This window comes from Chrysochloris asiatica, unplaced genomic scaffold (genome assembly GCF_000296735.1).
Source record: "Chrysochloris asiatica unplaced genomic scaffold, ChrAsi1.0 scaffold00063, whole genome shotgun sequence".
NCBI lineage: Eukaryota > Metazoa > Chordata > Mammalia > Afrosoricida > Chrysochloridae > Chrysochloris > Chrysochloris asiatica.
This window is the reverse complement of record NW_006408581.1, coordinates 13,409,125-13,427,779: the sequence shown is the minus strand read 5'-3', so window position 1 is coordinate 13,427,779 and position 18,655 is coordinate 13,409,125. Positions and strand designations below refer to the sequence as shown.

The 18,655-nt window shown below is 35.6% G+C and overlaps 1 protein-coding gene across 1 annotated transcript in view; it reads left to right on the top strand.

The window, feature by feature from the left end:
• The window catches only part of DACH1 (dachshund family transcription factor 1), a 601,285-nt gene that overhangs the window by 421,939 nt on the left and 160,691 nt on the right, over nucleotides 1–18,655 (top strand). Inside the window, exons 6-7 of the mRNA XM_006864308.1 lie at nucleotides 5,474–5,609; nucleotides 11,157–11,291. Coding sequence (XP_006864370.1) covers nucleotides 5,474–5,609; nucleotides 11,157–11,291 — 271 coding nt within the window. The remainder of the gene's footprint in view (nucleotides 1–5,473; nucleotides 5,610–11,156; nucleotides 11,292–18,655) is intronic.

Below are 18,655 nucleotides of genomic sequence, written 5' to 3'. Positions count from 1 at the left end.
TATTATTATGTTACCAAGTTTATTAGTATGACCTTTTTTTTCCTTGTGAGAGAGAATTCCTTTTAAATTTCCATTTATTATTGTGTCTAGTTTTATAAAGATGGAACATTGCAAAAGATTGTGTTTTATTGATTGGTGAGTTATGATGCAGGACTATAAAGCAGTGTGTTGAAGTATTAAATTAAATGTTCTTCCTTTCTGTCCTACTTCAGGCCCATCCTGGAGGTTAAAGGGTATTGTACAAATGAAATGATAAATCCAGTTTACATAGTTTCCCTATAGACATTGAACTGCTTCTTTCTTATTATGTCTGAATAAAACTCATTATCTATTTTGTTTCACTAATAATTATGAGATTCTCTCCTAAGCAATCCTTTACTGTCTCCATTATTCTCCATCTTATAGCATACTCTGGAAAGGCAAGCATATAAATATGATAAAAGAATTAAGCTGTTGAAATAAATTAATTTATTGTGCAACAATGTATTCAAATCTTACTTGCTCAATGGATTTTACTTTAATGAAATTCTTCAAAGAACCATACATCATGTTCCAAAGATTGAAATTATACATTTAGTGGAATGACTGAACATGTTGTGTCTCAATTTATAAAAAGATTCAATTGCATATTTAAGCTTTTAGATCATAAAAAATTTGCATACTTTAAAATATTTTCTTTAAATGAAAGTATTAAACATTGTCCTTATATCTTTTGCTCATAGGTACAATGCTACAATTAAAGATTAAAATTTTACTTGTATTTACAGACTCCTAAAATTATACTTAAAAAGACATTTTATATTTATATTTATTTAGTCCAGCTTATTTGTTTTATAAGTGCCCTGGTAGTGTAGTGGGTTATGAGCTGGGCTGCTAACCGCAAAGTCAGCAGTTCAAATCCAGCAGTTGTTCCAAGGGAGAAAGGTTAGGATTTTGGATCCAATAAAGATGTACAGCCTGGGAAATCCTATGCAGGATTGCTATGAGTTGGGCCGAGTTGGTGGCACACAACCACCACCACCACCATTTGCTTTATTATGTGATCTTCAGAGTATTTTCTAAGTATAAATTAATGAGTGAATGCATGAGTGAAAGGAATCATCAGAAAATCTTTGACAAATAACCTGACAAATAAAACAGCTTTACACTCATATAGAAACTATTTACACAAACAAGGAATTGCTTTTAATGGCATAGGCATTGTTGCTAGAATTGCATGCGCTAAATCTTAATTATTTTATGGATTTAAATCTCAGAACACAATTAGACTCTTCTGCTTTCCAATAGCACAACTAAGAAATATGTTTTGACAAAAAATATGCAAGTAGATTTAAAATATTAGTATTGAGAGTTGAGGCTTGAATGTTTTCCTCATTTCTTTCAGTTTGAGAAATGATGAGAATGTTCTTTCCTTTTGGTTTTCTAACTCCAGATCTTAGCACATTTCATTATAATATTTGACTTTGTCTTCTCGAGCTGACCTTTGACATTTTCTATTCAGCTCTTTTACCTCCTCATTTGTCCCATTTGCTTTACCATCTTTAAACTGGAGATCAAGTTTCAGAGTATGTCCATTTTGGTCTTCTCCTTCTTCCTTGTCTTAATAATCTTTTGCTTTCTTCCTGTATGATACTCTTGATGTTATCCCACAACTCTTCTGGCTTTCAGTCATTAATGTCGGATGCATCAAATCTGCTCTTGAGATGAATTTTAAATTCAGGTGGGATATGTTCAAAGTCATATTTTGGCTCTAGCGGACTAGTTTTAATTTTATTCAGCTTCAACCTGAACTTGCATATAAGCAATTAATGGTCTGTTCCACAGTCTGTCTCTGGTGTTGTTTTGGCTGATGACATGGAGTAAAATACTTACTGATGAAGATCAAAGACCATAGCCTTCAGTATGAGTTGTACTGCAATATAAAGACAACAAAAATCCTCACTACTGGATCAATAAATATCATCAAGATAAATGGAGAAAAGATTGAAGTTATTGAAGACTTCATTTTACGTGACTATACTATGAAGATTCACAGAATCAGCAGTCAAGAAATTGAATGATGTATTTCAATAGAAAAGTCTATTACACAAGATCTCTTTATAGTGTTCAGCACCAAAGTTATCAGTTTGAGGACTAAGGTGTACCTGACCCAAGCCATGATAATTTCAATAGCCTCATATGCATGTTGAGGTTGAACAGTGAATAAAGAAGACCATAGAAGAATTGATGCATTTGAGATATGGTATTGGAGAAGAATGTTAAGGGCACCATGAAATACCAGAAAAACAAATCTGTTGTGGATAAAGTACAATCAGAATGAGCCCTAGAAACCGACATGGCCAGACTTCATCTCTCATACTTCTGACATATTATCAAGAGGGACCAGTCTTTGAAGAAGGACATCATACTTGGTAAAGTGGAGAGTCAGCACAAAAGAGAGAGACCACCAATAAGATGGACTGGTACAGTGGCAGCAGCAATGATACCAAGCATAGCAGCAATTGTAAGGATGGCACAGCCCGGGAATTGTTTCATTCTGATGTGCATGGGGTCACTAGGGTTGGAACCAACTCAATAGCACCTAACAACAACAAAGATTTTTAAAAGCTATTTTAAAAGAGTTGCTCTATTTCAAGACTGTATGTTTAGCCAAGCATGTGCTATTACAAATAAGACCATTAACATTACTATTTAGAGGAATATGTAAATGTATCAGTGAAAATGTATCGACAGATAAAAATGTATCTAAGTGACATTTTGAAGAAAATAGAATGATTCATTTAGAGCATTTTTATTTATGTAAAGATGTAACTATCAGGGTATGGTGCTGTAGAGTAAGCACTGGACTGCTAAGGGCAAGGTCATCACCTCAAACCTACCAGCTGCTTCCTGGAAACCCTTCTAGGGTTACTATGAGTCATAACTGACTCAATGATACATAACAACAACAACAATATAATAACCAGTCATGTAAAAGGTGCAAGCAAGAAAATCTATAAAACATTTGAATTCACCAATCACTGTTGGAGAGAAAAGGGAGGTTTTCTACATTCATAAAGATTTACAGTCTTAGAACCCTACACAGGGTCACTATGGATTGGAACTGACTCCATGGCACACAGCAACCAGTGATGTAAAAGACATGTTGTTATTAAGTGCCGTTGAATTGATTTGGACCCATAGCGACCCTGCATAGGATTTCCGAGGAGCAGCTGGTGAGCTTGAACCACCGACCTTGTAGTTCAAATGACTTAAACTACCTCTTTTTGATATCATCCATAAAAAACTTTCCATTGTTTGTTCCGGAAATTGACAATACATTTCTTTTGGGGGAGATTTTTCTTGTCCTTTACAAAAACCAGTTCACATATTTTGGACAATTTCAAAAGCTCCTAAAGTTCAGTTGTGTTTATAGAACGATTCTAGCATATTCTGCAACTTATGATAGTATAATATTGTTGACTTTTTAAAACACCTTTATAATATTGTGTGTTTTTTTAATCATGAAATTTCTTGTAGGAGTAATTTCTGTTCTCTAGAATCTATTGGAAATTCCTTTAATGCTATAAATTTTGGAATAGGCCCTTGCTTTTTTTTGGGGGGGGATGATGTTATTGCTTTCTTGTGGGGAAAAAAATGAGGGTTTCTGCTCCTGCAAAGATTTGTTGTAATTGTTGTTAAGAGTTATCAAGTCAGTTCTGACTTATAGTGACCCTGTATAGAGTTTCTGAGGAGCATCTGGTGGGTTTGAACTGCTGACCTGTGGTTTCCAGTCCAATGCTGATCCTATAGCTCCACTTCAGGACTCAGAAACCTTAGATAGGGTCACTATAAGTTGGAACCAACTCAAGAGCACTTAACAACAATTTAATTGTATGCTTATTTGTCCTAAGAATGAAGCTTTAGCATGTTTTTAAAATTTAAAAATAGAGCTTCAACATATTTATTGAGTTTGTTTACTGACAATGCACAGGGTTGCAAAATTAAATGTGTGCACAATAAACTAGGGTCTAGGTGTTCAATCTTGGAATCACATTAGAATCACCTCTGGGGAGCCTTTCAACTTACCGATGTCTGAGCCCCACTTCTGGCTGAGTAAGCCGAGTAAGCCAGAATCTCTGGCAGTGGTGACCAACTTAAATTTGTTTGATTTATTTTTATTTATTTATTTTTTCATGGACCCTAATTGGAACAGTGGGTTCTCCCCAACCAACAGCGTGGATTACTCCCATTCTCATTGGCTATAAACCTTGAGCCCAATCACTCCACCCCCAAACACAGAAATATTAGTCACTGATGTTTTGATTACTTAAGCCTTTACTGAAATTCAGTTCTGAGAGCTGGTTCTGATTCTTTACTTATGTATGCCAACATTGTGTGAGTTGCAACTGAGATTAAATTGAAAAAAAAAATTTAAAGATATGAATTGACTAATTGTTTTAGAGTTCTTTGTTAATATTTTAAAGTATACTGTTTTAATATTTGCCCTTTATATCCTAACAAGAAATACTGTTTACTTCTCTAGTTTTAAATATTTATTCACTATTGAGATGATAGTTTTTCAAGAACTATGTCTGTGAATATCTGAAAGTATATAGATGCCATTTTACACAAAGTAGAAAATGTCCATTTGTGGACACCTTATTTTCTAAACTGTAAGTCCATTTATAAGATCTCAGTGGAGGCATTTCACCGGTGTTATTGCATATTCGTCTAATGGAGAAAGTGCAGAGTTTAGTCAGAGGAGGAGGTATAGAGTGGGAACTGAATGTAATGTAAAGTAGGATAACAAATTTCCCTGGGACACAAGTAATACATATTTCATGATTTTCCCCCCTAATACATTTGTGTGGCTGAATTGCAAATTGTGGTAGGTAAGAAGTCTGAAAATTACTAGAATTAAAGAAAATTATTCAAATGTTAAATAATAATGGATTTCCATGATAGTTTAAAATGTAACTGTCCGAGTGTGTCCAGAGCTATACTATGATGAAATAGCTGTTAACAACTCCTCTGGTGTTATTATTATGGTCTGTCACATTGATAATTTGTATGCTAAATGATCCTTAGACATTTGCTGAAGCAAGAGAATACATTTAAAAATTTCTTTACATTGATGATTATCTAGAATTTAAATGTGCTTTGTTCTGTTACATTTTTTGTTGTTGTTATCAAATGGGTCTAATTAGGTGATTTTTGTTTGTTTTAGCCCCACTTTTTTTCCAAATAGTGGACTAACATTTGTTATTACTACAATGATGTTTACTACAGAACTATAGTTTCTTAAGTAAGCTATTTCTTCTTTGTTTTGCTTTTTTCAAGATAAAAAATGTCTTTTAGTATGGCTAATTGTTGATGAAATAAGGTTGTTTTTCTTTACGTTTCTATACTATTAAGAAAAATCAGCGTTCACTGAGTAAAGGTCCAATGTGTTTACCTCTTTTCTCCCCGCTCTGCCCTGGCGGTGGTGTAGGAGCGAGTTCCCGACAGCCCCTCTCCCGCCCCCTCCCTGGAGGAGGGCCGAAGACCTGGCAGTCACCCGTCATCACATCGGAGCAGCAGCGTTTCCAGTTCCCCTGCACGGACTGAGAGCTCTTCTGACAGAATCCGTAGGTCTCATACTTTGACTTGTCACCATTTTAAACTTTATTAGGTGCAGCTGGCTTTTCTAATCAAAATGCCCTCATTCCAAATAGATCTCAGATGGATCATGTTCTTGAAGCTCTATAGCAATAGTCATCTTTCAAAATTATGTTCCCAGTTTGCAATATCCTGAGGTATGATACTACATTAACAGGGCCTGAAATAAACTCCCTCTTTTTGATACCACACATAAAGACTTGAACTATGAAACTATTACGAAAAGTAAGTAACCTTTTAGTTTAGTCTCTGAAGTGAACATCGCCCACTCTCAAATACCTAGTGTCTTGAGTGTCCTGTTACTAGATTATTCAGCCTCATTTCTACAACCTCCCCTCTGAAATTTCTGAAATTCGCTGATTTTTAAAATTCACTGATTAAGGTATCCACAATGAAGAATAAAAGAAAAGAAAATCAAAACCATGGATTTACTTAAATTTCTTAGTCATTTGGATGATCACTGAAATGAAGAATTAAAAACATTGGCTAAATTTTAAGTTTGGGATAAAAATAAATATCAATCAATAATTTTAATTGTTCTTTACAGTTATGTATACCTTAACTTCCATAGTTTGTTCTGTGAAATAAGACCTAAAGTGATTTGGAAGTTTTGTGAACACTATATTATATATAGTATGTGCTGTTAAAAGTCTGTAGGTGCCAACTCATAGTGACACTGTTTAGGGTTTTCGAGGATTGGCTGATTGGTTTGAACTGCCAGCCTTGTGAATAGCAGTCCAGTGCTAATCCTATAGTGCCACATATAAGCATTTATATGGATAGGATAAGCACTGGATTGCTAACCACAATGTTGATGGCAGTTCAAACCTACCAGCCTATACTCATAATCCCTATATAGAGTCTCTGTGAGCTGGAAATGACTGGATGGCACTTTACAACAACACTTGTATATAGTCAATACACATATATCAAAGTAATTCCCTGTAAGCTGCCCTGGCTCTCCATTGGCTCCCAGTGTCTCAGAATTTGCAAACTTGTACCTGCAATTGGATGCATCAGAGCAGGGATCAGACCCAGCATCTCTCTGCAGGCAAGTACCTGTGGGGCAGCTGGGCAGTGCATGTGCCAGCAGCGGCTATGGGATCTAAAAGAGCTCTGCTAGAGAGTTATAAGCTGAGTCCTGGCTCAGGGCTTCAGCTCAGGCATTGCAGCCATAGAAACCCAGCCACAGATGCTGTGGCTTACCAAACTCAACAGGGGTTCTGCCTCCTGGCACTCTTCCCAGCAAAATGCTCCTCCCTGCCCCAAAGAGTTTTGGTTCCAGGTAGTTGGGATGGAATGCACTTTTTTATTTCTATTAAAATGTCTTAAGTAGAGCATTATTATATTTCATGATCACATTTCCAGAGTAGTTAATCTTGGTACTCAAATCCAAAAAATTAATAGCTAGCTAACTTTGTGGTTCAAACTGACCTGGCAGTGCAGTTCTTACCCTACAGTGCCACACTAGGACTCCAAAAAATTAACAGTAAAGTTAAAATTCCACTCAGCCACGTGGTTATTTTGAATCAGTGACAAGACTCTCTGATTGTATTTCTAATATGATTATTATGTTTTAAGTGATTATCTTTGTTGATGAAACTAATATTTCGGGTACTCTTTCCAGGTTTAGGTATCCTTTTATGAAATCATAGTATAAACATCATTTTAAAGGAAAATTCTTAAAGTTAATTAGTTGTGAAGATATGTTAGTAAAAAATAAAAAATATTCCATAAAATGTGTCTTTATACGTTACATAAAAATGTTTGGGTAAAGCAGAACACCTTTATCTAAAGTTATTGGGCTAAGAAACTTAAATATTCTGTTGAATTGTTTGAAATTGAAATATATTTTAAAGTTTTTATTGTGAATTGAGTGAAGGTTTACAGAGAAGAGCATCAGTTTTACATTCATCAAACCGTACACTTAGTTTAATCTTGATTACAATGTAGCTTCATTTATTCCATTTCCTCCCTCTTTTTCCTCCTCCTGTCCCCACCCCTTCTGAATTAGTTAAGTGCTGCCCTTTTGATCTCCAATGGCTGACTAGTCTATGGTGAGCATACCCCACTAGTGTTGTTGTCCCCACTGTATACCTATCTATTGCTTGGCTGAAAATTGAGCCAAGGCGTAAGTTCAATTCCAGACCTGAAGGGTGACCAATGTGAAATTGATATTGTTAAAACCATTTAAAATGGTCAACTATTGGCAACTCAGTAGTTCAACATCATACTAAATATAAAATTTAAATATAAATATTAAATACGAATATCTACCTAAAATATATTTCCTTAATTTTCAAAATGCTGGGTGTGGTGTTGTCAGATGAAACCTACCAACGAACTGCTCCTTGGAAACCCTATACAGGGGCACTATGAGTTGGAACCAATTTGATGGCAACTAACAAAAGCATCAACAATTCAAAAAGAGATAATAGTAACTATTTATTCATTAAAATTGTTGTTGTTTGTTGTTAAGTACCATACATTAAAATCGTTGAGCCTTTCCAAAGAAATAATAACCCCTGAGGCTGGGAAAGAAAAATCTTTTCTGTATGCTTTTATGCGATGCTGACACTAGAATCAGAAATATAACATGCATTTAGACTCCATTTCCAATTCTTTTTATTAAGGTCTTGTCATTAGAAAAGGCACTACCCTTCTAGAGAAAAGATATAATATTTGAAAAATACCACAAATAAAAATTTAAATATGCCTGTAGATTGGAAACCATTTTCTTATACATCCATGGAATTTTATTAATGGTATGTTCGTTTTAATAAATTATAGAAGCTAAGAAGAAAATTTTGCGTGCTTAGACTACTCTAATTTCTCAAGTGTAATGCACACATACCCATTATCATTGAGTAGAATCTGACTCATGGCAACCATCTAGAAGAGAGTAGGACTACCCATAGGTTTCCAAGACTGTAATCTTTACAGAGATTGCCTGCCACATCTTTCTTTTGCGGATTTGCTGGTGAGATCAAACTGCTGATCTTTCAGTTAGTAGATGAGCACTTAACCATTGAGTCACCAGGACTCTTTATTCATACATAGATACATATATATGTTGTTGTTAAGTACCGTGGAGTCGTTTCCGACTTATAGTGACCCTGCACAGGGTTTCCGAGGCTGCAAATCTTTATGAGAGTAGAAAGTCTCATCTTTCCCCTGCTGATTTTTAAACTTGTTGTTTTCAATTTATTTTAGACCAACAGAAACGTTTCAAAAGTAATACACAAATTCTTACATACTCATCACCCATTTCCACCCCTCAATTAGTCTTTCTGAGAGAGAGAGAGCTCTTTAATGGTATAATAACACCTTACTAACTGCCTTCAAGTCTACTCTTACTTATCAAGGGGACCCTATGTGTGTCAGAGAGGAACTGCTCCATCGGGTTTGGTGGATTTTTAGAAGTAGATCTCTAGGTCTTCCTTCCAGGGCCTATCTGGCTAGACTTAAACCTCCAACCTTTTATTAGCAGCCAAGCACATTAACTGTTTGTGTTACCTAGGGATTCCATTACCCTCTCTCACACACATACACATACTTAGTTCCCGTAATAAATGTAATGCTTCTTTAACTCAAATACTTCATTGTGCATTTTCTAAAAATACTTTCTCTTACATGATGGCAGACAGCTCTGTTATGGAAGTCAGAAGATTAACATTATTAGAGTTGTTGTTGTTAAGTGCCAGTGAATAGGTTCTAACTCATAGCAATCCTGTGTCAAGTTTCCAAGGAGCAGTAGATGTGTCTGAACCACTGATCTTGTGCTTGCAGTCTTGTGCTTATCCTACCCTGCCAACCATTATTAGAGTACTTTTATCTAAATACAAACCTGACATGATTTTGACCAATTTTCATACAAATGATTTTTGCAGCAAGAGATTTTTCTTTCCTGGTCCAGAAGCCTGTCCAGGAGCAACAATGTTGCCCTCATTGGTCACGTCACCTTAGTCTCCTTCAATCTGAAACAGTTCCTCAGACATAGCTGTGTTTTAAGATCTCAACTTTTGTGAAAAGAACAGCCCATTTGTTTTGTAAAATGTTATCAGGTTGCGTTTTGTGATGTTTTCTTTTGGTTAAACTTAGGTTGTGTATTTTGGGCAGGGATCCCATGGTTAAGACGGTATGTCTTCAGTGCATTATATCCTAGTGTGTTACTGTGGATAAGCACTGGACTGCTAACCACAGGTTGGATAGTCCAAACCAACCAGCTGTTCCTCAGATATCCTAGATAGGGTCGCTATGAATTGAGCCAACGTGGTGGTAGCAACAACAGGATCCTGTTGATCCCACTCTCAGAAACCCTAGACAGGGTTGTTATGAGATGGAACTGACTTGACGGCACACAGTAACAGTGATGTTAACTACTATCACTGGTATCTGCCAGGTTTCTCTACTATAAAGTTACTTTAAAATTTTGAAAAATATATCTTTGTACTTAGTGTCTTTGCTAAGAGGTATCTAAAGGCTAGGTATGTGTTCTGTTCTTCATCAAACTTTCACTCACTAATTTTAGAATCTTTCGTTCATTCTTTCCCTGAAACAATTATTACTATTGTTAGCAAATAGTAATTCATAGCAATAATATTGTGATATATTTAAAATCTCACTTTATCCAAGAAAGTTAAGATTTATAAAATGATTTTCCTTAAATTTTTGCACAAGCCAAATATTCATGAACAATGTATTGAATGTGTATTTATTGTTCTGTGAAAGTGATAAGAGTATGTTGATCAACATTTTATCATTTCAGTGCTGACAAATTATTGTTAATAGTTCACAAAACCATTATTATTTCTAAATTCTTTTAAACATTTAACAGATATCATTTGGACAATTTATTTTCTAGGTGGAATTTGAACCCTATTTTTTAAATCATACTTTTATATGTGAGATAAATGCAAACTTTGCATTTTACTCACTAGAATAGAATTAGATTATACAAATTTATTGTATTGCCTTAATTTGTGGCATATCCAACAATTTTGAAAACTCTATTTTCCCTCTATGGAGACTAGAATATTATTTATTAAGTTTGTAATGGCACAGTATTAAAGAGCACTCTAATGCCAAGATTATATTCTTGCAGAATTTAAGAAGGTTATATCCCAGGAAGAGAATTTAGCTTACTAGATTTAAGTTTGACTACTTCACTGATAGGATTACAGGGGCATAGCCTTTCAGAACTATTCTAGGCATTAAAAAGAATCAAACAAAATAAGCAAATCAAATCAATGTTGTATTTTTCTGGAAATAAACATAAGATAAATAGTTACATTTACAATAGCCCCAGTTCTATTTAGTACAGTGACTTCTGCATCTCTCCAAAGAGTTCTATGGTTATCTATTCTCACAGTATGTTTTTGAGATAGCTATAAAGTTATAACACCATTTTTTGTTTGTTTGTTTTCTTTGGCGTTCAAAAAAGTTTAATTGATTTCTTTGAACATTTATGGTCTTGTTCTATTTGTTCTTTTTTTTTTGTTTTTCGTACTTCACAGCTGTCCATCAGAATGGGTTGTCCATGAACCAGATGCTGATGGGTTTGTCACCTAATGTACTCCCTGGCCCCAAAGAAGGAGACCTGGCTGCTCATGACATGGGACATGAGTCCAAAAGGTTGCATATTGACAAAGGTAACATATGGCCTTGTTTTCACTCTTTAAATATGAACTAGATACTACTAATAATAGTGTAGATCTCTACATCACATGATATGATAGCATACACACATTTTTAAAACAGGAGCTCTGGTAGCATAGTGGTTACGAATCGGGCTGTGAACCTTAAGATCAGCAGTTAGAAACTACCAGCTGCTCTGCAGGAGAAAGATGAGGCTTTCTGCTCCCGTAAAGATTTACAGCCTCGGAAACCCTGTACAGGGTTGCTATGGATCAGAACTGACTCCACAGCACATAACAACAACAATATTAAGCAAACATTAAGACTATTTAATAAAATAAAAGATAGAATGCATGGAGATCTGCTTCTCTTTCATACAACAGGTAGGTGACAATTTATTTTTTGATGCATTGGTAAAAATAAGGTAATTGTTTGATCTAACTGCTTTCTCTGAGTTCCTGAAAGTTTACTGTTTGTCATTCAAAGTGTTTTAAGAGCCAATTGTTATTTCTTTGCATGAATGAACAGCAATAATTTAGGAAGGATGTTATGTCTTTTTTAGATTAAAAGATTCATGGACAGTAGGACTATCCTCATAATTATTTAAAAGGCATTACGTAACAAGTGATAATATATAATAATTTCGCAAAACTATGTAAATTTCTTATTTGTATTTGTTAAGTAACTCTCTAACCCATTTTCACAGACAAAGATATATACAGGTTTGTGTTGCTTAAGGTCAGTTGGGGCAATGTCCTACCAATTATACTTTCATGGTTCCATAAGGTGTTTGGGTTTTTAAAATATGTTCTTTATTCTTAAAGGGAAAATAGATTTTCCCCTTTGTCTGTTATTTACAAGTGAATTAACAGAGTACATCCCAAACAGTGCCTTCGTCTCCATCCCTTTCTCTTGGCTTTCTTCTCCCTCCTAGCAGACCTGCTGTCTTTCACTTCTGGGCAGGTGGTGGCTACATAAGACCAGGAAGCTGTCACATCAACAGGGCAGCAAAAACCAAGACCACCACTTCCAGACTTGCTCCCAACGTCTGTAGAACTGGTTGTTAAGGCCACCTCTCTATGGCCCCTGTATGTGCCCCACCCCTGTGCCCAGTTGTTCAAAAGTTTCTGTCTAACTGCCTGTGCAAGCCCTACCTGACCAAGCCTCACACCTGGCAAGATCAGCTTCCACCATCCAGTGGATATAGCTCTTGGGTTTTGTCTAGCAGGCTCTCATAAATGTTTAATGTAATAGGCTTTACAGAATTTAACTAAAGATTGTATGAAGACTGCCTGTATATAATATGGAGTTTGCGCAACGTCCAAACTTCATAGCGTCCTATTTCACAGAAAGAACAATGGACCTTAAATATTGCATACCTATATACATTGTGTCATACTTTATGAAGTAATTTCATGAATAAATTAAAACATAGCTGTATTATACATATTAGAAATTTATGCTGTTATGTGCAGATATTATCTTCTCAAGTTATGTTTTAAACTATGAAAATAGAAACTCCTTAAAATCTTTTTCAATTTTGGTTTATTATCACAAAATTACTTAACTAATAGTTTATTACTTTTTATTGGACACCGGATGCTCTTTGATATATAAAAATATTTTAAGTTTAAATAGCTAAATTATTTAAATAATTTAAATATGATAGCAGCAAAGGTCTTCTAAAATTAAATATGTAGTTATTTGGGTTTTGTGTGTTTTGTTGTACTGTTTTAATCAGGTTCACCTTCCTATAGTGCTTAGCTAATTTTTTTAAAATAAATAGTCCAATAACTTGATATTTTCATATTCTATAATTATAGAATGAACATTTTGCCTATCTTATAAGACATGGATGTCCCATTAATTAATGTTATCAATGAGAGTTATTCCTTTGGAAAACATATCAAAGTCACAATTACTCAACTGTCAAACAGAAAATACATAAATAAGAGAATAAAAGCACAAAGTCCCAATATAGCCTGAACGGGACATTTGAATAATTAACCATGCAAGGAAATAATTAGGGAGAGAATAAGTTAGTAAGGGCCAGCCACCTTTTTTTCAAACTTGTCAATAAAGGCTACCCACACACAAAAAAATACTTAAAGAAATATTCCCCCAGTCAACATGAGCATGTCCTCAATGACAGTCCTCTACTATCTGTCGTAGTTTATAAGCATAATTGAGAAGTAGGAACATTAAATAAATTTTCCAATAATTTATCTTGAAATTTTACATCAAGTGTTATTAATAAATAAGGAGTCCTGGTGTGGTGCTGTGGGTTAATGTGCCAGACTGCAAAGCCATTTGAATTGCAAGGTCGGTGTTTCAAGCTTACCAGCTGCTCCTTGGAAACCCTATGCAGTGTCACTGTGGGTCGGAACTGACTTGATGGCACTTAACACCACCACCAACATATCCACGTCTGGTGTAGTGCTGTGGATCAATCAGCATTGGACTGTGAACCACAAGGTCAGCAGTTCAAGCCCACCATCTGCTCCTTGGAAACCCTATACAGGTTATTTTTGAGTCAGAATTGACTCAGTATCACTTAACAACATCATATCCACTGCATCAGTGGACCTACATTTCTAATTCAGTTTTCATCAATAATGAAGAAAAATATGTATGTTGTGAATAATATACATTTGGACATGTTCTTTTTTCTTCAATCAAAAAGTCATACACAGCAGTATTATGAAAATTAGCATAGTGAGAAAATAAAAAGCTATATAAACAAGGTATGCTTTAAGTAATATTATTAAATATAAGATTAATTCTATGGATTGAGCAGCCCTTCTCCACCAGGTTTCTACAGGAGAATGAAGCCGTACTGAAAATAAGTTTAGTGACTCCTCTCAGTTCTCCCTGGAATAACGTATGTTGTTGATGTGTTGCAAGGTGCTCTCAAGTCATTTCTGACTCATAGTAACCCTGTGTACAACAGAATGAAACACAGCAGGTCCCATGCCATCCTCCAAGTCATTGCTATGTTTGAGCCTAAGTCCATCCTTGAGGGTATTCCTCTTCATTGCTGACACACTATTTCCCCAAACTTCTGAGAACATGTCCAAAGTACATCTTCAGTATCCTCACTTCTCAGTAGCATTACGGCAGTACTTCTTCCAAGACAGATTTGTTTGTTCTTCTGACGATCTGTGGTGTATTCAATATACTTCTCCAACACTGTAATTTAAAAGCACCAATTCTTCTTTGTCCATTTTTCCTATGCATGTGAGACTACTGAAAACACCATGACTTGAGTCACACACACTTCCGTCTACACAGTGACATCTTTGATTTTAATTTGAACACTGTAAAGGGGATGTTTGTGACAGAGCTGCTTTCATGGGTGTTGATTGTGAATTCAAGTGAAATTAAATCCCTGACAACTTCAATATTATTATTTTTTAAATCAGGATGTAAGGATTTCTGTTGTCTTTATATTGAAGGCTCTAAGTCAAGTATTCTTCACTTTCAGCAGCAAGGTTGTGCCATCTGCATATAATAAGTTGTTAAAGAGTTTTCCTCCAATCCTGATGCCACATTCTTGTTTATATAGCCCAGTTTTCTTGCTTACAGATTGAATGTGGTGGTGTTGGTGGTGTAACACCAAGTCAGTTCTGACTCATAGCGACCCATATAGGGCTTCCAAGGCCGCAGAAAGGCTCATCTGTCTCCCACGCCTGGTAGATTTCAACTGCTAACCATGTGTTTAGAAGCCCAGTTCATAACCAATTACACTACCATTGCTCATTACAGATTGAATACGTGTGGTCAAAGGATACAATCCTGACACAGACCTTTTCTGACTTTAAACCATGCAGTAGCCCTTTTTTTTCTGTTGGAACTACTGCCTCTGTACAATTTCTGCATGAGCAAACTTAAGTGTTCTGGAATTCCCTTTCTTGACAATGCTTCCAATAATTTGTTAGGATCCATACAATTAAGTGTCTTTGCATAATCAATAAAACACAGGTAAACATCTTTCTGATAGTCTCTGCTTTTCAGCAAGATCTATATGATGCCAGCAGGGAGTTCTGGTAGTGTAGTGGTTACGGGTCAGGCTGCTAACCTCAAGGTCAGCAGTGTGAAACTACCAATCATTCTGCAGGAGAAAGATGAGGCTTTCTGCTCTTAGAAAGATCTACAACCTCGGAAACTAAGTGCAGGGTCACTATGAGTTAGAACCAATTCCATGGAGCACCGCCACCACCACCATCTGATTCCAGCAATGATATACCATGTTTCATGCCCTCTGATTAATTCAGTTTGAATTTCTGGCAGTTTCCTGTTAATGTACTAAAACCAATTTTGAATTATCTTCAGCCAGTCTTTACATGCATGTGATATTAATAATATTGTTAGATAATTTCTACATTCTGCTGCATCACTTTTTTTTTTTTTTTTGAACAAATACAAATTTGGATCTTTTCCAGTTAGTTGCCAAGTTAGCTGTCATCCAAATTTTTTTGTCGTAGATGAGTGAGTGCTTCCAGTGTTGCATCAATTTGTGTAAACATTTCAATTGTTATTCTATCAATTCCAGCAACCTAATTTTTTGTCAATACTTTCAGTGCAGCTTGGACTTAACTGCTTCAGTATCACTGGTTCTTGATTATATATTATCCATTGAAATAGTTGATTGTTGACCAGTTCTATTTGGTACAGTGACTTCTGTGTATTCCTGACAGCTTCTCTTGATATTTCCTGTGTCGTTCAATATTTTGCCCATAAAATCATTCAATATTACAAATAGAGGCTTGAATTTTTCTTCACTTCTTTCAGTTTGAGAAATGCTGACTTTGTTCTTCCCTTTTGGCTTTCTAATTGAAGTTCTTTGCAAACTTCCTTTTAATACTTTACTTTGTCTTCTTGAGCCACCCTTTGAAATCTCAACGTTTTTTCTTCATCCTTCCTTCCATTCAATATAGCTACTCTACATTTAAGATCAAGTTTCAGAGACTCTGCTAACATCCATGTTGGTCCTTTCTCCCTTTCTTGTCTTTTTTAATGATGTTTTGCTTTCTTCATGTATGATGTCCTTGATGTTATCTCACAACTCCTCTGGGCTTCAGTCATTAGTGTCCATTGTGTGGAATCTGTTCTTGAGATTGTCTCAAATCATCTGGGATACATTCAGGGCCATATTAGGGTATCATATACTTTCTTTAATTGTCTTGAGCTTCAACTTGAACTTGCATATGAGCAGTTGATGACCTGTTCTGTAGTTGACTCTTTGTTTTGTTCTGACTGATGATACTGAGCTTCTCCATTCTATCTTTCTTCAGATGTCATCTGTTTGTTTCTTGTGTCTTTTATCTGGCAAGATCTATGTGTATAGTTGCCATTTATGTTATTGAAAACTCTTTTTTCAATGAATATATTGTTAATTTTGCAAAATTCTGTCAAGAAGTCTCTGTCATCATTTCTCTTGCAAGCTCATATTATTCAGCTTTTTCTTTTTTTTTCTTTTGTATTTTGTATTCTTTTTTGTATTCAAATTACCCGTAATTATAAATGCATTTAGATTACATGTTTATTCAGTTTCAGACTGCAGAAGTTGGTAAAATCTGTAGTTTCTTCATCTTTGACATTAGTGGTTGGTGCATAAATCTGAATGATAGTTGTATTAATTGGTCTTCCATGTAGGCTAAAGGATAGCCTATCACTGACAGCATTGTATTTCAGGATAGATCTTGGAAGATTCTTTATGATGACTATGACGATGCCATTCCTCTTCAATATGTCAGTCCTAGCATAGTTAACCGTATAGTTGGCTGATTCATAATGACCAAGGCCAGTCCGTTTTGACTCACTATTGCTTGGATGTTGATCTTTATGCTATCCATTGAATATTTTGTGACTTTGAATTTTCCTAGATTAATGCTTTGTACATCCCATGATCTAATTATTAATGAATATTTGCAGTCGTTTCTTCCCATTTTGAGTCATACCATCAATAAGTGATGGTCCTGAAAGCTCTGCTCCTTCCATGTCATGAAGGTGGACTCAGTTTTGAGGAGGCAGCTCTTTCTCAGTTGTATTTTGAGTGTCTTCCAGCCTGTTATTGTTAAGTGTCGTCAAGTTGATTTCAACTCACAGAGACTCTGTACATGAGGGTCTCATATTCTGTCACTACCTCAGACAATGTTCTACTCCTATTCATAAGGTTTTCACTAATTGTTTTAAGAAGTAGATCACCATTTCTTTCCTTCTTCTTAAAACTTCTTAGTCTGTAAGCTCCGTTGACACCTGTTTGTTCAACATGGGTGTTCCTGCTCATATTTGAAAAGCTGACATATCTTCAGCACCATAGCGACATGAAAGCAACCACCATAAGACAGACAGACAAGTGGTGGGGAATATTATATAGTTAGATTCATTTGGGATGTAAAGGAAAGAAACTAATTAAGTATATACAATTCATAGTTGTTGTTGTTGTTAATTGCTGTCAAGTCCATTCCAAGTCACAGTGACTCTGTATGTATAGAGTTTCCTAGGAGTGACCAGTGACCTTGAGCCTCTGACCCTGTGGTTCAGACCAACTTTGCTGTCAGTCCAGTTCATTAACCCACAGTACCACACCAGGACTCCTGAATTTATGGTATTGGGACTTAATTATTTTTTGGAACCCTAGAACCAGGTAGCTTTGCAAGAGAGAAATAAGACTCTCTTCTCCCAGAAAAATTTACAGCCTCGTAAATCTTATGTGTCACTATGAGTCAGAATCAACTCCACTGCACAAAGCAGCAGCAGCAGCAGCAGTATGGATAGCAAAATGGCACTGTAGGATAAATGCTAGACTGCTAAACACAAGGTCATCGGTTCTAGCATATTAGTCACTCTGTGGGAGTAAGATATGCTTTCTGCTTCAACAAAGATGTAAAGACTTAGAAACCCTATACAGGGTCACTATGAGTCAGAACCCACTCCAGACACTTAACAACAATAACAAATGAAGTCTGTTGGAGAGTCAAATGTAAAAGGTCAGAGGTGTCAGTGAAGAGAACTCTACCAAAGCATAACTGGTGATATGGTTAGAAGCATGAATCCCACTGAAACATTTTTTACAGCTTACTGTTTCTCCATGCACCTCGCTGACCTCCTGACAGCTTCAAGTTGATGTGACACATAATTTTTAATATTTTTTTTAATTTTATTACTCATTAATTCAGTTAATTAATTTATTATTATATAACCTCCAGGGAAGATTTCTATGATTTGGTTTGGATCCTGGAACCAGCTCGACAGCACTTAACCGATTTGAAACACTTCAGTTAAGAAAAAAATCAAACAAAATGAAAATTCTCTCGTAATTTTTAGGCTAGGTAGAGTTTAATAAAAGTATATTAAAATATAAGCATAGAAAAGG